The sequence below is a fragment of the Rhinatrema bivittatum genome, chromosome 5, assembly GCF_901001135.1.
Source record: "Rhinatrema bivittatum chromosome 5, aRhiBiv1.1, whole genome shotgun sequence".
NCBI lineage: Eukaryota > Metazoa > Chordata > Amphibia > Gymnophiona > Rhinatrematidae > Rhinatrema > Rhinatrema bivittatum.
In genome coordinates, this window is record NC_042619.1 from 83,943,442 (window position 1) to 83,964,720 (window position 21,279).

The window sequence follows — 21,279 nt, forward strand, 5'->3', positions numbered from 1 at the left end:
GAGGTTAGGGCTGTTCAGCTTGGAGAAGAGACGGCTGAGGGGGGATATGATAGAGGTCTTTAAGATCATGAGAGGTCTTGAACAAGTAGATGTGAATCAGTTATTTACACTTTCGAATAATAGAAGGACTAGGGGTCATTCCATGAAGTTAGCAAGTAACACATTTAAGACTAATCGGAGAAAATTCTTTTTTACTCAACGCACAATAAAGCTCTGGAATTTGTTGCCAGAGGATGTGGTTAGTGCAGTTAGTGTAGCTGGGTTCAAAAAAGGTTTGGATAAGTTCTTGGAGGAGAAGTCCATTAAAGGCTATTAATCAAGTTTACTTAGGGAATAGCCACTGCTATTAATTGCATCAGTGGCATGGGTTCTTCATAGTGTTTGGGTAATTGCCAGGTTCTTGTGGCCTGGTTTGGCCTCTGTTGGAAACAGGATGCTGGGCTTGATGGACCCTTTCTGACCCAGCATGGCAATTTCTTATGTTCTTATGCAAAGTACTTCCATACCGAGATTTCAGATTCTTTCAATTCTGTCTTGAGGGAGGAAGGAATAAGAGTATATCGAGTCTATCCTCACTCCTATGAACTGCAGCACTTGAGTCGGTTTGAGTACAGACTTCTCTCAGTTGATCAGGAATCCCAGATACTCTAGGCATGTATTGGTTGTCTCCAGGTGTGCCTGCAATGAAGCTTGGTTGGGGGATACTATTAAACCAGTCGTCTAGATAGGGAAAAATTTGGATTCCCTGTCACCGTAAATGAGCTATTCCACAGCCAAACACTTGGTGAAAACTCTCAGAGCAAAGGAAAGGCCAAAGGGAAGGACCTTGCACTGGTAGTGAGTTGAGGCTACCTGGAAGCAGAGGAGATGCCAACTGGAGGGGTGTATTGGAATATGCATGTAAGCATCTTTGAGATCCAGAGAGCACATCCAATCGTTTTTTTGAATGAATGGAAGTACTAGCTTGTGGGAAGTCATCTTGAACTTTTCCTTCCAAATGTGCTTGTTGAGGGAACGTAGGTCCAGAATGGGATGAAGTCCTCCCGACTGCTTCGGAATAAGGAAGTACTGGGAGTAATAGAGTAATAGCTGGTGTTGATTTGGTGATTTGGAATCCGCCGGATGGCTTGCTGACAGAGTAAGGTTTGAACCCCCTGTTGTAACAGAGACAAATGGGTCACATCCTTCAACCGTTTGGCAAGGTGGGGAAGGGAGGGTGCAATAGTGAAATCTAGGCAATACCCTTTGCTTACTATCTTTAGGACCCACTGCTCTGAGGTGATCAGACTCCACTTCGAGGAAAAATGAGTTATTCTGGCTCCTACTGGTAAAGTGAGGCTGTGGCTACGCTATTCTCAAAACGACTAAGGGGGCTTTTGGGGCGCTGTTTGTGGAGGCTTTTGTTGTTTCTGGTCCCTTTGACGTGGTCTCAGTTGAGATGATTGCGGCTGTGGGCGAGATTGTTGGAATTGTTGATAAGATTGTGGTCTGAAGGTCTGAAATTGTTTGAATGGCCTCCTTTGATAGTAACAGGATTTACGATAGGGTTGGAAAAATCTTTTGGATGTGGACTAGGAGTCCAACATTGTTGAAAGAGATTGAACTGCCACATTTTGATCTTTAATTTGGGCAACGGTATCTTTTAGCCAATTGCCAGAGAGATTCTCCCGAGTATGGTTGGTTCATCAGTTTTGTCATGGACGTCCTCTCTAATACAGCTATAACGGAGCCAAGCTAACCGATGTGCGACTATTTTGGCGGCAGAGGTCCAGGAGGAGGTCTCGAAGGATTTGTAAACCGCTTGTAGCAGATGTCTCAATCCCTCCTCCAAATAAAAGGGTTGAGGAATGACTGGTTGACCTGTGACGGAACACAGGAACCGTTTCAAAGACTGCAGGCATTTGTACAAATATTGTACCATATAAAATTGATGTTGCTATATTCTAGATGTCAACATCACACTCTGAAAAGTCTTTCTGGTGATCTTATCGAGAAAGCAGAGCTGCTTACCTGTAATAGGTGTTCTCCTAGGACAGCAGGAAGTTAGTCCTCACACATGGGTGACATCATCAGATGGAGCCCGGCATGGAAAACTTCTGTCAAAGTTTCTAGAACTTTGACTAGGCACACTAAGCATGCCCAGCATGCCACTCTCAATGCAGGGTTCCCCTTCAGTCTTATAACATAGAATTACTAAAAAATAAAACAAACACAGCAAAAACCCAACTTCACGGGGTAGTGGGAGGGTTTCCTAAGGACTAACATCCTGCTGTCCTAGGAGAACACCTGTTACAGGTAAGCAACTCTGCTTTATCCTAGGACAAGCAGTATGGTAGTCCTCACACATGGGAGAATACCAAGCTGCAGGCTGCTCCCAAACTGATATAAATACATAACCACTGAATCTAGCACTAACAAGCACAACAATCGCGGTGGTGTGGAAAAACCTAGGGAGAAGCCTGCCCTGAAAAAAGTGGACTCTAGGCAGGAAGAGTTGGGTTTTTCTTACTGGAAGAAGTTCCGCAGGGCAGCTTGACCAAAGTTACTGTCCCTATGGCTATCCTTATCCAAGCAGTAAAAGGGCCACAAACAAGTGGAGGGAACTCCACGTCGCCGCCTTGCAAATGTTGACTACGGGAACCGCATGCAGATGGGCTACCGAAGCTGCTATGGTACAGACAGAATGAGCCTTGACATGACCTCAAAGCTGAAGGTCCGCTTGCGCATAGCAGAAGGAAATACAATCCAACAGCTAGTTGGATAACATGTACTTGATGACCACATCTCCCAATCTGTTCTTATTGAAGAAGATGAAGAGCTCGTGGACTGTCGGTGGCCTGCTATTCTCTCTAGATAGAAAGCCAAGGCTCTTTTGCAGTCCAGGCTATGCAGAGTCCACTCACCGTGGTGAGAATGTGGCCTGGGAAAAAAGGTAGGCAGGACAATTGACTGGTTGAGATGAAAATCAGTCACCACTTTGGGCAGAAACTTAGGGTGGGTGTGAAGCACCACCCTGTCATGGAAAAACTTTGTATAAGGTGGATATGTTACCAAAGCCTGAAGTTCACTAATTCTGCATGCAAAAGTAACTGCAGTCAGGAAGATAACCTTCCTTGTCAGGTACTTTAAAATCACAGGAACTCAGTGGCTTGAAAGGATCTCGCATGAGATGAGCCAGAACCACGTTAAAATCTCAGGACACTACAGGAGGCCATAGGTGGGGTTTCAACTGAAGCAAACCCTGCATGCTCCAGCTCACTACAGGGTGCATGAAAACCAAAGAATTATCCACCTTGTGGTGGTAGGCCCTGATAGAACTGAGATGCACCCTGACCGAGTTGGTTTTCAGGCCAGCCTCAAAAAGGGATAGCAAGTACTCCAAGAACTTGGGAGTAGGACAAATAAATGGATCCAAGCCATGTCTCTCACTCCAGATGAAGAACCTCCTCCACTTTAAAGTGTAAGACTTCCTGGTGGTCGGCTTCTGAGAAGCTACCAGGACCCGAGACACATCCTCCAAGAGGTCAAGGGACCGAAGGACTAACCTCTCAACATCCAGGCCATCAGAGACAGTGCCTGGAGGTTGGGATGGTGCAGTCTGCCTCAATCCTGTGTGATCAGGTCGGGGGAGGCTCCTAGACTGATCGGTTCCCTGAGAGAGATCCTGAAAGATTGGGACCAAAGCCTGTTTCAGCCACCGGGGGCCACGAGAATCATGGTCCTCCCCCATCCTGCTGGAGATTCAGGAGAGTGTTCAACACCAGCGGAAGTGGAGGATACGCCTACAGAAAGCCCTTGCCCCAATGATGGGCAAAGGCTTCTGCGGCAAGTCTCTTGGTTCCCCACTGAAGGGAATAGAAGTTGCTCACTTTGTTGTTGTAGGGGGAGGCGAAGAGATCTATGTTCAGTCCCCCCCCCCCCTCAGAGGCGGAAGAAGTGAGCTGCCACCTCCCGTATCAGGCTTATCTGGCTAATTTACTTAGCCAGATATTTGAATATCTATCTCAGGGGATATAAACCAAAGATGGGGGTTAAAAATGTTTATTGACAGATAACTAACCAGCTTCACATGGTTACAATGAAGATGGTAAGTGTTGTCAATAAATTTAGGGTGCATTCCTACTTTGTCTCCTGATAGCCTTACTTCAAGTAAATGCTCAGAGTTGGTGGAGTTACTAGACAGGTGAAACAACATAGCTTATAATATTTTTGTGGTTACAGAGCCTGGAAGGTGGAAGGGTTCCATTAAGGGTCAGTTGTATACTAACTGGGGGCTTGGGAAGTGGACCACAGAGGTCACTAAGGATCGGTCTGGTCATATGATAAAATTATATCTAACTAGCCAGGAGATTTTAAGATAGGATTCAGATCTGTATTTCCTGGTTATTCACCAACAGGCCGATGCAACATGGCATGGGAAAAACGGGTGCTCATATGAGTGCCTGCTCTCCCAATACATGCCGATTGACCTCTCTGAGGCACCCAATTTAATATTTAAATCAGGTGCCGCAGTAAAAAGGAGGCACTATGGGAAATTGTGTGCCCCTAGTGCCTCCATGGCAGCGGGCGCCAAGGAGAGGTCAGCTTTCAGCTGGTTATGAAAACTTACGCTCAATTTAACGTGTGTCCATTTTCCTAACTGGTTGCACAGCCACAGGTTAGGAAAATGGACGCTCATTAATTGAATGTCCCTTTTCCTAATCTGACTGCTGGCACATTTGTTTATTTGTTTTTAGGATGTCTTCCTTTTTGTTCCTCTGACTTAATATCGCCACAATATTAAGTCGGAGGAAGTACTGAAAACCAGTATTTTCTGCTTTTCTGTATACTTTTTTCCCCCCAATATATCTTTATTGAGGAATACAACAACACACTGATCTTTTGTTTGGAGATTACTGGTGTACTGTCCTGGCAGGTTTTTTCCCCACTGAGGGATGTTTTCTGTAAACCTTTTGGGATCCTCCAAAATTAACGTCCAAAACCTGCATCCAACCAGGGATTAAACAATGCGCTCAGCTGAGCGCACTATATTGCATCGGCCTGCTTCATTCTGAAATATTGTTGAGGAAAGAAGGAAAAACTAATGGGCAACAATTAGAGAGACTAATGATAAAAAGCCCCTTCTAAGAGACAATTGAGGAAGGAGATACTGGTATTTACCCCCATGAAGTAAAGGAAGAAGTACACAATTTATTGAACTCAAAGAACAACGGTTATACTGTGTGGCTTTTGTACAGTGAAAAAGGGAAAGTACAGCTTCCACTGTATTCAGTGACATTCCCAGCTTTATTTGCTTGTACTGGAATACTTAAATAAGAAAATAGCTTAAAATGAAAACTTTATATTCAGTTTATTGTCAGGAAACGTATGCTAATTAAACTTGAGTGCATTCTTATCTAACTGTGCCTGCTAGTATATTTTTTTTTAGTTGAATTTAGTCTAATAAGGTGGGGACTTAGGAAGTGAAAAGGGACATTCAAGGGGTTAACCTTATACCAAATTGGAAGAAATCTGGGGGCAAATTAGGACGTTCACCAAGATTCTCTTCCACACTCCCGTAGTTTACACAGTCACCAAATTTACAACAACCTGAGGTAGTTTCCCTAAAATCTGGTAACCAGTGTTCCCCAATTTCTCATCAGGACATGTTAGGGAAGTAAAGTTACTAGATGTCATATATGGCTGCTTCATGGAGAAGCTGGCCCTGGAACCGATAAGAGAGGGAATGACTTTAGATCTAAATCACTGTGGAACACAAAACCTGGTACAAGGGGTAAAGGTGGTGGAACTGATTGTCAATACTGATCATAATGCAATCAAATTTGACCTAATCACTGGAAAGGGGATATCAAGTAAAACTACCACAGTAGCATTTACTTTAAAAAGAGAGACTATGATAAAATGAGGAAATTAGTTAGAAAAACACTAAGAAGACTGGTCATAAGGGTTAAATGTTTGCATGACGTGTGGAGATAGTATTTTTAAACAATCTTGCAAGCTCACATAAAATATATTCCACACATTAAAAGTAGGAGGAAGATCAAAGACCGAGATCATGGTTAAATGGTGAGGTAAAAGAGACTATTAAAGAAAAAAAAAAAAAAGGGCATTTTTCAAAAAAATGGAAGGCAGATCCAAATGAAAGCAATAGGAAAGAGCATAAGCATTGGTGAATTTTAAAAGAGATGTGCAAGCACAAATTAACAGATGCACGAGCCAATAGAGCATATTCAAGCTAGTGATATTTTATAAACCTCAAATATACACATGGTGCGCGAATAAAACTGCTCGTGTAAAGAAAGGGGCAGATTAGGGGCATTACGGGGCAGAGCCAACATTTAAGCACATAAATTGCTATTTTATAACTTGTGAATGCAGCATGCGTACGGCTGTTACCTTCTGCTATTTATCAGGTGTAAGTCAGAATAAAACTCTTTATAGCCAAATACTGACTGAGTGAAGGACCAGAGCAAACTGGGGGTGGGGGACTGCAGGCTAAAATAACCAGAGGAGATTTGATGACCTTGAGATAGACTGGGCAAACTGGTGGACTAATTGATAAACTAGTAATTTCCTTCATGTGCACATGTTACAAAACGTGCTAACTTGCACATGTAAAAGCCAACAAGTGCTAAGGAAAATATGTGAACAACATTTCCTCATGTAAATGCTTAAAATTAGAAGCCCATATACATGCGAATAGAAGCCCATATACATGCGAATAGGTGTATTTTATATAATGTGCACACAACCGCGTGGATGATATAAAATTAATGCGCTCGCGCCCACATAGCCGTGTATATGAGCGTGCACGCTTGATTTAAAATTACCCTCCCTATATGGAAGGCCACAAAATAATTTGAGAAGAAATTTGTCAGAGGCAAAAACTAATAAAAACCACTAGATAATCAAGGGAAAAAAGGGGCACCCAATAAGCATTGTGCCACAGCAGAAAATCTAAATGAGCTCTTTGCTTCATTCTTCTTCAGTAAAAATATTTAAAATTAATGAATCAAAGGAACTGAAGCAAATAACTGTGAGGATGGAAGATGTAATATAGCAATCTGACAAACTAAAAGATTAACTAATCACCTGTCCTGGATGGTTTTCACCCAAGTTCTAAAAGAACTCAAATATGAAATTTTAGACCTGTTAACTATTATTAAAATCAGCCATAGTGCCTGAAGACTGGAGGGTAGCTAATGTAACACCAAATTTCAAAAAGGGCTCCAGGGTGATCTGGGAAACTATAGACCAACGAGCCTGACATTGGTGCTGAGCAAATAGTAGAAACTATTGCTAAGAACTACATTACTGGTCATATGGACAGATATGGCTTAATGGGGGAAGACTGAACAAGGATTCAGCAAAGGGAAGTCTTGTCTAATTAACCTATTAGAATTTTTGAAGGTATAAATAAACACACTGTATAAATAAGGGTTGATACAGTACACTTGCTATCCATTTGCTATCCCAATCTCAGCTGGTGCCTCTAAGACAGTCAGGCTACATCTCAGGCATTGCTGCTTCCTCCCTCCTGTAGTCTTCATGGTTAAAGCATGCCATTTAAACCACAGGAGTTTGCAGCTGTGAAGCTCCATGCGATTCAAACAGCTGTTAGAATTACATAGAACCCAGAGTTCTCACAGCTGTCGGAACCGCATGGGGCTTCATAAAAGCAAAGTTCCATGGTTCAAACAGGGGATGTTTCAGCTGTGGGGGCCAGAAATAGGAGACACCCATGCCTAAACTGAACTCTTAACAGTTTAGAGGTACTGGGCACCCCCATCCAGTCCTTCCCCTGCTCTGTCCCTTCTAACTGGGACTAGATGGGGAGTGAAGCAGGACTCATAAATTGCTGGGAGAGGGGGTAGTGTAGGAGAAGAATGGGATGTCGTAAGGAGGGCCAGGAAGAATAGGGACTTGGGAAGAGGGGAGCATGGGAAGAATGGGACTGGGTGTGAGAGAACAGGAAAAGATTGGGAAGCAGGGACTGAGGGGGAGAGAGGGGGAAGCAAAGGAAGGACTAGGAGAGAATAGGGATAGGGGTGGAGAGCAGTGAAAGAATAAGGTCTGGAGGCAGGAGAGAAGGAGGGAGAGTGTTGGGGAGCAAAAGAGGGATTGAGGGACAGTAGGGACTTGACAATTGGGTGGGTAAGAGTGGGTGATGTTAGATTGGATGAGAGGTATGAATAAGGGTATAAGAAGGGGGTAAGAGTAAGGGGCTGAAGGGTGAGGAGGAGTTGAGAGGTGGTGTGAATGATCTAAAACAATGGTTCTCAACCTTTTTCCGGCCGGGACACACCTGACAGATGGTTCTCACATGCGTGACACACTGAACATGTGACTGTCATGGGGCAAAATGTAAATATACATTCTGCATCCTCAAGAACCCCCTCGACCCCCAAAAATGGGTGCAGAGCAGAACTAGGGCATTACCCGTACAGCTCACCATACAAAAAAAGATATTCTGGTTCTGATGACATCTCAGTAAAAGCAAAACAAACTCTCTTTACTGGCAAGCACAATACCCCTCCTTATGAAAAGACAGTAATTTACCACTACAAATATTTAACCAGGCCCTAAACACTAATATACCTCTTATTAGGTAAACAGAGCAAGCCAAGCTGCTATAGATAGATACCCACTTAGAAATAATTGTAAAACTATACTAATAAATGTTACAAAACAGCTGAACAGAATAACATCCAACAATTAAAAACTCATAAAAATTAAAAATTGTCCAAATATCAATAAAATATTTCAAAACAGCAGACACATCACATAATACCCAATAATTAAAATGGCAGTCAATAAAGAAAAATAAACTTACAAAGCTGCCTTTACTTACCCTCTCCAGCAACTCTCCTACTCCTTTCCCTTGCAGGCCAATAGCACTCACCAGAAGCAGCAGGGCTGCTGAAGCTCTGTCTCACAGTCCTCTTTCTTAGGGCCCACATCCAGTCACAACCAGTCTCTGTCTCACCAGACCAGTAATTTCCCTAACTAGTATCTCTTCCTCACACTCATCAGTCACCTCCCTGACCAGTCTCTGTCTCACACACACACCAGTCACCTCCCTGACCAGTCTCTGTCTCACACACACACACCAGTCACCTCCCTGTCCAGTCTCTCTCAATTACACACATGCTTTGTCACTTACATACAAGCTCACACATACTCTGTCACTTACAACCACTCACACACACACTGCCACTCATGCACCCATTGTACCACACACACACACACACACACAAGCTCTCATTCATGCACCCATTCTACCACACACGCACAAGCTCTCACTCATGCACCCAGGCACCCATTCTACCACACACACACAAGCTCTCACTCATGCACCCAGGCACCCATTCTACCACATACATACAAGCTCACATGGAGCCTCTTCTCATTGTTTGGTCCAATAAACCTGGCCTCCACTTCTCAGCCGCCTCTGGCCTGACCTCTGGCTGCATGCAAATTCTCTCCAGCCGCCTCCCGCGGTGCGCAGGGTCTCTCTGCTCTTCGGCCCTGCCGGCGGCGGCACGCAGGTCTCTCTTCTCTCCGGCCCTGCCAGCCTGGCCTCCAGCGGTGGCACGCGTCTCTCCTTTCTTCAGCCCCGCCGGCGGCAGAGCAGTGTCTCTCCTTTCTTTGGTCCCGCTGGCGGCAGCACGCAGGTGTCTCTTCTCTTCAGCCCTGCCGGCCTGGCCTCCCGCAGTGGCGCGCAGCGTCTCTCCTTTCTTCGGCCCTGCCGGCAGCGGCACGCAGGTCTCTCTTCTCTCCGGCCCTGCCGGCCTGGCCTCCCGTAGTGGCGCGCAGCGTCTCTCCATTCTTCAGCCCTGCACAAGCGGGACAATGGAACACTGGGAGCCGCGACCCACCTGCCGGTGCTTGGCGACACACTGGTGTACTTCTATGCTTCAAAGCACATACAACTTGAAATTAGCTTCATCTGGTGCTCTTTACTGTATATATCTTCGTTGGTGAAAGATGAAGCACTGTCTCTAGGTTTGGTGAACGAAGATATATACAGTGAAGAGCACCAGATGAAGATAATTTCAAGTTGTATGTGCTTTGAAGCATAGAAGTACACATGTATTGATTATACGATAGCATGGGAATTTAGATTAGATATTGATAAAGTGAAGATTAGAGAATAGTCAAATAATTATTTTATCAGGTGAAAATCATTCATAGAGTTGTAAGTGGTGTTACATAACCACAGGATGTATAAATACATGTGTTTCATTATATTTTGAAATATTTTTCACTTTGAAAACGTTACACCTTTGTAATATCTGGTGGGTCACTTCACTGTTACTTTAATTGCTGTTTTAATTGAGTGGAGTGAGTGAGTGAGTTTTATGTCACACTTTTTATGTAATTTGGTAAAAAGTTTCGATAATAAAGGTTTGTTCTCTCTTAAGATTTATGTACCATTTACAATAGTGTTGAGAGAGCAGTAAATATCACCCATTTTTTGTACCTTATACGGAGCTGTAAGCAGAAACATCCTAAGTCCATTGTTGAGAGAATTGCCGTAGATGCAGAGTATGTTATAGAACTGGAAGTGCAGGGTTTATATTGAGATCCTATCCCTTCCTGTATAGACCCCAGCTGCACTCTCATATCCATACAGAAGACTGGTTGATCGATGCTATCAAATAATTTTAATGGTAGTTTTACTGGATGGTTGAAACTGGCTGAGTTTTTTTGAAATTGTAAGAAGGGCGTCTGTTATTGTGTCTTTTATACCCAATTTGAAGACAGGGGACTGTGCTGTAGGGGTGGGCCTGATGTGTGGAAATGTTACTTTGGCTTGTCCCATTGGCCCCTGGTGATGTTATAAAGACATTAATTTCTTCACACTGGAGAGTGTTTACTGGCATTGCTACTCTGCTAACAGCATAAAATAGTCAGCAATAGGAAACAATTGTATAAATAATCTAGCCCATATTCCACATGGGTTTACAATTACTATTCAGTTGATGCACCATACATTTTTTTTTTTTTGTGTAATTGTTTATTTTCCATTAAAGCCAACAATGTACATTATATCATCAAGAATTATACAGATATGTATTGTCATCATTGAATACAAGACAACATTCGGTTATATCAAGAGATATCCAAAAACATGAACAGAACAAAGATGAATACTGAGTATGTTAACACACCATTGTAAAGTTAAAATAAAATAAAACACTCCTATGTTACTATATCTTGTCTCCTTTGTCTGTTTACTTTTCAATTTTCCCCCCTTAGACAGTCCCCAGCCTCCCTCCCTTCCCTCTTCCTCCCCCCCCCCCCATAAATCTGCTAAATATTTGCTACTGTGGTTGCTGTGTTTGCATAATATGCTTTTTCCAGGTGCAGTAGGGTTGCCATATCGCATGAAATTTCTGAACTCTTTGATTCCAAATGGCAGTGAGATGACCCATCTGGGGTACTCTATCTACTCGGTTAAGTATATTCGAGAGATTAGGAGTGTTTACATTCCTCCACAGATAGGCTATTTAGCAGCGAGTTGCTATCATATATTGGAGCATCAGAAATTTCTGTAGATCTCCTCTAGTATCATCTATCACACTTAACAAGCAAAGTTTAGGATCTGGAGCCATGCGAACACCCAGTACTGCAAATAGGTGCTCTAGAACCGATTCCCATGTTTTCACCACCTTAGGACAGGTCCACCACATATGGAAGAACGTTCCTTTCTCTCCACACTGCCTCCAACACTGGGGGTGTGCGCCATACATTTTGAGCATAAAGTCCCCCTTTATAGCAGAAAGCAATACCATAATACTGCAATTAAACTAATAAAACAATACATATAGAAAAGCTACAGGTTGATGAAGGTAGAAATATTGCTTTAAAAACTATCAAGAAGAACAGCTGAAAAATAACTGGACATGGCACATCATAGATACACCAATTTCTTAATTGAAGGACACCCCAGATGCACTAAACTGATGTACTACCAGAGGGTGCTGGTGAGTTTTGCTGTAGAAATGAAGTGTCCAATAACAGAAGTTTAATGAGACAATATTCTGCTCATACATAAACTTTGCAAGTAATGCTACTGTTTTCTTACCTTTTTCCCCAGTAGAAGAAATAGTATCTGCAAGAAAATGAGAAGGTGGTAAATGAATATGCCTTAAAAATTAAATTGTACTTTATAAAGCAAGATATCACATTTTTAAACTGCTGTATTATTTTTTGAATTAACAGAACTGATGCATAAATACACACGTTGAGAGTTTTGAGTTAATAAGAAGGAAGGCTTAATTCTTAAACCAAAGCTGACAAAATTAGAAAAACATCAGTTACAATCAAAAATGTGAAATTTAAACAGACAGATTTCTGGCCTCTTGTGTACAGTATACGTCTTTCCTGATGAAACATGAGGAGGGTAATAACTCCCCACATAGCGGTAAACTCTGTGTATGCACTGTTCACGCAGACGTTACCAAGGATTTACAAAATGAACTTGTGTGCACAAATTTGCTTGGAAAATTCATGGGTAAGTGGCCAGGTGTACAGAGAGATCTGTGAAAAATTAAGCCTTCTCTTTGGGGGGCACAACTTGTGCATATACACTTTTTAAAATATAAAAGAATGCACAAACGTGCTGACTGCCTTCTGGAATGCCTCTGCTCAGCTCTGTATTAGGGTGAAGAGATAGCTTCGCAAAAGACATCTAGATGGAAGCACACGATAAGAAAAAGAACAGGGCCCCAATGAGAGAGCAGTGCAACATGGAGGCCTAACCTGATCAGAAACAATTCTGCCACCATCAGAATTGTAACTGCAGGCACATAGGCGGCTGAAACAGAAAGTTATATGCTTGCAGAGTTTCAGTGAGGCTACATCTGTTGCACAAAGATAAAAGGAATTAGAAAGTCCATGCCAGCCCAGGAATGAGCCTGCAAAAAAGAGGTATAAGAGACAGGGGGCTTTAGGATATTGTTGGCACAGCTTGAACATCAATCCCAAGACTCAGTTCAAGATGAACCCTGTGTCCAGCGTGCTGATCATCCCCCACCGAGACCACCTTTCTAGAGACTCCTGTATATATCCTTTTCTCTTTGGGCCATTCTCATAAGTGATCCTGTATATATAGTCACAATGATGCTTACCAATATGTTGTTTGCATTGCATGCTTACAGTATAATCACTGCCTGTTTCAGAATATATATATGTTCATGCCAGTATCTGTGAGATAGATTTTATAAAAGTACACGCGCGCATACTTTTGTTCACGTACCAGGTGCAAACAAGAGTACGCTGGATATTAATATATACGCACGTAGCCACGCGTATCCTTTAAAATCCGGGGTCGGCGTGCGCAAGGCTGCCCAAAATCGGCAGCCTGCCTCCGTTCTCTCCGAGACCGCTCCGAAATCGGAGCGGCCACAGAGGGAACTTTCCTTCCACCCCCCCGCACCTTCCCCTCCCTAGCCCACCCCCCCACCTTTGTTTTAAAAGTTACGCCTGTGCCGGCTGCGCGATTCCCCGGCCCGGGAGCTGTTTCGGAGGCCTTGGCCATGCCCCCAAAACGCCCCCGGGCCGGAACCACGCCCGTGCCCCCGCATGATGCGCCGCCGTGACACACCCCCGACACGCGCATCCTGGGGCTTGTGTGCGCCACCGAGCCTATTCAACATAGGTTCGGCATGCGCAGGGGGAACTTGGGGCAGGTTTTCGGGGGGTATGCGTGTACCCCTTTGAAAATCTGCCCCTGTGTATGTCTTATTTCCACCAGATAACACAAGGCAATGGACACACCTTAAGCTCGTGCAAAACTATGCACAAAACTGGTTATGCATATACTTTTACATGAACAGAACTCCAGCTAATTGTTTAAAAGTCACTCATCCACATAAAAACAGATTTTATGGTTTTGAAAATTACTCACAACATACATAACACACCAAATGGCCCAATGACCCCAAGGAAAAAACAATGTGCATACGTGGATGGGTTTGGTCTGAAACTATTTTCGATATGATTTGTATACAAAAGTGATTTGTATAATTTCAAACAAGTAGAAACCCATAAAAAAAATCACATACTTTATTTAAAAATAATTTTTTTTCTGTGCTCACTTTCAAGGAAAGGTTCCTTTGCCCTGTGCTCACTATCCTTCCTGGGAAAGAAACTGTGCAATCCTACTCAGATTATCCTTTGCTCTTCCTGCAGCCCAAGAACAGGATTCCCAGCACTACACTCATTCACTCACTCTCTCCTGAGACCTAGGAAGGGGATCCTTAACCATATTCTTTTACTCTCTCTCTCCTCCTAATGCCCATGGAGGGAACCCCCAGCCAGCCAGACACTCTCTCCTCCTGCAGCCTTAAGCTGATATGACATTAGTACCAGGGGCACTGTGCAATTTTTGCAATGGCTGAAGTAACAACCATCATACAGATCTTTTTTTTTTTAAGATTAGGTGTCACTTTTTTTTTTTTTTACATTAAAACATTGTTTTTCACAAAAACTATAGCTTTTACTGTCTCTAATGCCCTAACAGAGCATTCACACAAAAAGGGTGCATTCCTTATTAGTATATGGATACTGGTCTAGCACAAGTTATTTTCTCATTTCTATGTGAAATAAGAGATCATAGGTTCACATGAATTTTCTGCTCCTCTCTCAGGCTCACACAGACTATTATAATTTATTTACCCAGGGGTGGGGAAGCTATCCTGAAACCCGCAGTGACTGCTGCAAGTCTACCTGATCTAGGAGGGAGGATCTCCAGGCCTGCACAGGCTCCTTGCTTCTCTGCCAGGCCTGCGGTGATTTCTGCATTGACAACATAGCTTTACTTTTGAGCATTAAAGGTACCCAATGACAAGTGAGCACAGGCGCTTTCTTGTGGCTGAGACAGACCTTCTTCTAGCCCCGAATATATATAGATACCAACAGGTTGTAAAGCAGCCCAAAAAATATTTCTTTTTTCCAGGTGATAGTTTGTCATTGTTACTGAGTAATTCATCAGACCCATTACTGAACAGTTGCTAAAGACAGAGAGAGAAGGTGTTTCTCTTTTTCTAGAAGTACAAAAACTGAGCATGGCAAAAATGAAGAGTGCATAACTGTGGGAGCTCCTTTCTTTTCACTTCATTACAATAACTGAAGTAAAGATGAGGTACTGCATCATTCCTTTAAACAAATATTGGTGTTCTGCAGGTCAGCAACTTTAAAGAGGACCAAGTGCGTTGTGAATATTGTATGCTCTAAATACTTTCTACAAAGAAAAGGATATTAAAACATACAAATCAACATAATTACCTTTCTAGTCGCTGCTGCTTACATTAGAACATATGAACACTGATATCTTTGGAAATACGTTGTTGATTAAATTTAGTATATTCTGGAAGCTCACAGAATAAAATGAATAGCCCAGGGGAAAAGTTTAAAACTAATCTTCTATTGTACTAAATTAACATGTAATGAAATGCGGGAGGATTGCTATTTTCACAATTAAAAACTAACTCCAACATGACAGAGTCCAATACAGTTTACAGTATTACTAGCATATCTTCTGTGCTAAACATTTGTTTATAGGCCTGTTTCCAGGGTTTATTATTTTGCAAGGCTGGAAGACTAATGGGTGCACCAACTTGACAGCAGCATGACTTACTTCTGTTTCCAATTGCTGCGTCAACTTTGAAACTTGACCCAAGGTCAGCTCTGCTAGCAGAGTTTGCATCCAGCAGGGATAGATTCTTGATTTCTGCCTACTGTACTGTGAAATTTCAAAAGGCTTAAATGGATTCCCTAGAGTCTAATAAGAAATATCCGTTTCAGTCTATGAGTACTAGATGACAGAGGAAGGAGATATGCAGTGCTGGAAGTGGGGTCGCCACAGCTGGAAAAGTAGCCACCTTAGCCCTACACCTTGCTGGGAAACTGGGGCTGATCATGGCAGAGAATAGCAGTTGCCTGATCTCCACAGACCCTCTGTCATGTCGCACCTTTTAATAAAATAATAGAGAATGACAAGAAGTGTTTTAGTTTTGCAGTGCAACATAAGACTATTTTAATACTTTTATGGAGGAAGTTCCTGATCGATTTTTAAATAGCTCGCACAGTTACAAAGCCTGGACCTTGTAGTTTCCCTTTGAAGATTGCCTACACGCAGTTTCCTCTGGATTTTGCACCTGCAGTTTGCGCAGGAAAATATTTGCTGGAAATTAACATGTGTAGATTTAAAACAAAATAATGCACTCTCTGGAATGCCTCCCCCCATTCACAAAACACCACATTTTTTTTCACAATTTTACCTGTTTTGGTTTGCTTTACAGAATAATGAAGGAGAATCCACCACCATTCTGCTGCTGAAGGATTACTCGGACAACCTCCTAATGAGGGGGGTGGGGGGGGGGGAATCCTCACAAAAACTAAAGGGCACCCCAGTAGCTTGAGGGGCCCCTTAGCTAACGGCACCAAATTTGGAGGGTTTCCATTATCCATCTTGTGAGTACTTGATTCTTGGCCCCTCATGAGTGCTTTGATGGCGGCAAATACAATTTTACATAACATCTGTTAACGCATACTCCTCTGATGGCATGGCTGCTTTATCAGGCTTATGCACAAGAATCTGGTCAAGATTAATTATAATGTCCCCGATTGTCCTTCAGTTTGTTATCAGGGTGCTGTATGCCTACTTGATTTTGTATACATTTTCTGCCCGTTGGCTGGCTTGTGGTACCTTAGGTAAGTACAGTACATCTTATGCAGGCACTCAGTTTTGCTAGGGAGGGTAGACTGTCTCTCTTTCTTGCTTACACATGCAGATGTGAAGATTTCCACTTATATACGTTTGTATGACATTTTTAGCTTGTCACTGTTTTGTCAATCGCACACAATGTGAGTGAGGTATATCCAGCCGAAGCAATGAGTTGTGCAGTAAATGGTGCATTGACTGAGGCCTGATAAGAAGTACTGGTGTAATCAAGCGTGTAGATGAGATAGTAATATTTGCTGCTGTTTTTGCTAGCGTTATATTATGTATCTGTAAGCCTATGTAGAGCAGGGTCCTTTTACCTACCGTGTGCATATGCCCTCAACTTCCTAGTAGCTCTCTGACTTTAGACACGAGAAGTGATGTGAATTGTAGTGGGGGGGGAGGCGTGAGGAGGTGGCAGGTGTCCTTAGTGTGCTCTGGTCCTGCTCTCCCTTATATCTCTTCTCCAACCTCTCACTCAGTCTGGTATACACACACCCCAATCCCTTCTCTCTCACAAAATATTGCCTCCCTTGCTCAATCCTCTCTGACGAAGAGACACATGTCCCCCAGCTGATCCCCACTCAATCCCTCCTAACCTCCCCAAAATGATTCCCTTTGCTCTAGCTGCTCCAGGCTCACTCCTTCCCCTTCTGTTCCTACACGTAGGAGAGGAGCTGAATCAGGAAGCAGAGAGCTGATTTTTGCCGAGCGAGATTCAGCACTGCTGGAAGACTACAAGTCTTCATCCAGCCTGCTCTCCTCCCCACTTACAAATTTGCCACCCTAGGCACAGACAAATCCATGCCTTGTGGCAGTGTTGATTTATTAAAATAAGTCTGAACACAAAATGTGTGATATAAGTATTAATATCTTGCTTAAACCTACTATATGTTTGCTTATTTTTTGGGGTGTAAATAACATGTTTAGTCTTAAATTGATATACACAGCTGTTTACTGTATATATTTGGAAATATGTTCCAATATAAATACTGGAAATATATGTCTCAGAACTTGCCTTGGTGGTTTTTTTTTAATACATATATTGTTTTTACTGTATAATGAAGAATATATTAAGTTTACATCCATGAAATACTAAAGTCTTATGAGAAAGCAATGTTCATCCCCAGATCATAATATAAATCTATTATTAGACAGTATGATCCTGCCACTAAAGATAACAGTTTTGAAATCTTAAGAGGTAATTTTCAAAATGTTTTGCGTGTGTGGAAATAGACTTTCAAAAACTGTTTTTACTTGTCACTCCTTTGAAATTTCACTGAATTTTCAAAAGACTTTACATGTGTAAATGGGCTTTTGAAAATTGCTATGATATATGCTACTTTTACATACACAACTCCTTTGAAAAATCATTCCTTAGAGTTTTGAGTCAAAATTAAATATGCAAGTTCAGATCATTACTGTGGCAAAAAGTGCATTTATCGAGCTGTGCTTTATTGTGCCCTTTTCTTGACAGAGCCAATTTAAAAACACTGATGCATGTTCTCTTATTATTGTGATTAGATTATTTTAACATGCTGTATGTAGATTTAATAGCAAAAGTTGTACACAAATCACAATTGCTGCTGCCTGAGTAATAGCCAGTTGCAATTATAGAAGTATTACATCAACCCATTGCCTTCTCAATTTTTGGCAGGCTCACTTTAAACTCTTAAGGAGTTTTCATTTTAATAACTCATTTTATTAGCAGATTTTATTGTTTGTTTTAATGATTAATTTAATCTATTTGTGTGCTGTAGCCTGTTTTCTTTTAGTAATGTTATTTCAGATTTGATTTTTAAGGTTTTGTTATTGCTATTGAAATATATTTATACTAGCAACTGTACCCGTTCTACGCCCGGGTGGCGAGCCTTTTTATTGGCACATATGCTCTTGTATGGAAGGGTTAGCTGAAAAGGAAAAACTAAATTGTTTTCACCCAGGGTAAGGGACGTGGAGGCACATTTGCTAAAGCCAGGGCTGGCAAAGTTTATTTACCAAGCTGTCTCTCGCACTCCCCCACAACCCCTCTCCTCTCTCATACACACATTCTCTCTCACCGGCATCCCCCTCCCCTCATATAGGCTCCCTCTCTCTCTGCAACCCACACTCAAGCATCCCCCCACCCACCTTCTCTTACCTCCCATGCTCTCTCTCACACCCTCCCCACCCACCTCTTACCAACCATGCTCTCTGTCACCCCCTCTCTCACATACATATTCTCTCTCACTGGCATCCCCCCCCCTTGCTCTCTCTCACACCCTCCTGCTCTCTCTCACCCTTCCCTCCCCGACACACATTCTCTCTCACCGGCATCCCCCTCCCCTCATATAGGCTCCCTCTCTCTGAAACCCACACTCAAGCATCCCCCTACCCACCCTCTCTTACCTCCCATGCTCTGTCACACCCCCTCTCTCATCGGCATCACCCCATGCTCTCTCTCACCTCCCCTCCCCGACACACATTCTCTCTCACCGGCATGCCGCGGGATCTGCGCCGTTTGCAGCGAAGATGAAGGCCCGGCACGCCGCTCATAGCGAAGATGAAGGCTCGGCGCGCCGTTCGCGGCATGCTGGGGCCTTCCATTTTCACCTTGAGCAGAAAATAGCAGCGGAGACCCCGGCATGCCGCAAATGGAGTGCGTCCCGCAGCACACGCTCCGTTCACGGTGAAGATGAAGGCCCGGGCGCGTCAATTGCGGCACACGGGGGCCTTCCCTTTTCGCTGCAAACGGCGCGCCGGGCCTTCATCTTCGCCGCGGAGCATGTGCCGCGGGACGTGCTCCATTCGCAGCATGCCAGGGTCTCCTCTGCTATTTTCTGCCTGTCCCGCGATGGCCACTGTCCTTCCAGTTTTGAATAGTCTTCCGGCGAGGGAGGAAATCGGCAAGGTGAGGGAGGAAATCTGCGGGAAGGAGGAATTCTGCACAAAATCTGCATTCCGCAGTAACGCTGAATTCCCCCAGGAGTACCTCTTGTAGCTGGAGTTGTGACATGGCCGCTGTACGGCGTGTTTGAGCCTCCAAGGCGGCCAGGGAGCCGCCTGCGCCATCTGTCAGCGGGCTGGGGAACATGCGCGAGCACTGACGGACACACTACCAAGCCCGATATATTATGGATATTCTTTCTATCTGCTTTAATTATAAGTTGGTAAAGTGGGTTACAGCTATGAATGAAAGAATGAATGAATGAATGACAGCTTTTGTAAAATGGGAGGGACAAAACACTAATGAGAGAATCAAAGGCAGAAGGGGAGGTGAGAGAGTTGAGAGAAGCTGGCAATGAACTGCCCACTTCAGGATCTTTGAAAGAAAAGGGAGGAGAGAATGCTTGATAACTAGAAGGATCAAAGGCTGATTTATTTGTGTGTGGGCCACCTTAGAGAACACATGTGGGAGTGGTGTTCTCTTGGTGAGAGGAGTACTGTCTCACCATGACGTCAAGAAATGCAACTCCCGGCTGTTACATCTCAAGCCACCTTTTGTGCACTGCTGGCCATGCCTTGCACTGTGCAGTCCACCCCTTTTCTTTTTGGCTTCTTGACCCAGCAATGGGCCTGTAGTGTCCCTGCCATTGTCACATTGCCACTGAATTTTAATTTTACTGTGATTAATACATTTGCCGCTCTTGCATGTCCCTTCCCCCAACAGCGGATCCAAAGGACCAAGAACTTGAAAAGTCGGGATCAAACTGCCATAGCTTCCAAACTGCAAATCTGTGTCTGCCATCATTGGCCTCTGATACAAGGTCACAGACAGACAGAGGGGGATTGTGTCGAGTGTGCTCTTGCTGATGCTTCATACAAGATCGCTTAAATATGGGACAGACAGTGGCAGCCTTGAAGATAACAGAAAAGGAGTCAGAATTAAAGATGATCAGGATAGAAAGAAAGAAGGCATAGGCTTAAGATCAGATGGTGCTGTAGTCTATACAGAGCAAGGCACAAAGAAATTTAGTAGCTCATCAAAGGAAATGAGGTAGAAATCAAAGAGAAACAAAACGAGCATGAGAGAGGGAAGAGAAGGGAAGAATGAGATAATGGTATAGAACTTGAAGACATTTGATTACATGCTGGTTGGCGGTGGTCTGAGATGGGATCAATATATTGGGGACTGAGGACTCCAGAAGGCGAATTAGTAGTGCGTATCTGAGTGAATCCTTCTTTGTGGGCTGATGCATGAACAAGGTTGTTGGTGGTAATGAAGTGAATATGACGGTCCTTCATGTGCAGCCCAAATTTCTTTCTTCAGGCCATGATGAATATTTTTTTTCCCTGTGTATACCGGGTGGAACATGTTCAGGTATTCGCCTTCCACAAGCCAAAAAGATTTTGAGTGAAAGAAGCCCTATGAATATACATAGAAAACACTTTTATTTGTAGCATTATCATCACTATGGAGTTCTTAGGATAATGTTGCAGATTATACATAGGGAGGGTAATTTTCAGTAATTTCATAGGTAAAGCAGTGCCTTACCTGCACAAAAAGGGCTTTTTAAAAAATGTCCCTCCTTGTTGCAGGTAATCTCTCACACATAGTGCCAATATAC

The 21,279-nt window shown here is 43.2% G+C and overlaps 1 protein-coding gene across 2 annotated transcripts in view; it reads right to left on the minus strand.

The window, feature by feature from the left end:
* The window catches only part of ZDHHC20 (zinc finger DHHC-type containing 20), a 171,937-nt gene that overhangs the window by 117,022 nt on the left and 33,636 nt on the right, over positions 1-21,279 (minus strand). For both annotated transcript variants that reach the window (XM_029602531.1, XM_029602532.1), the window contains exon 2: positions 12,092-12,118. In XM_029602531.1, the coding sequence (XP_029458391.1) occupies positions 12,092-12,118 (27 nt within the window). The remainder of the gene's footprint in view (positions 1-12,091; positions 12,119-21,279) is intronic.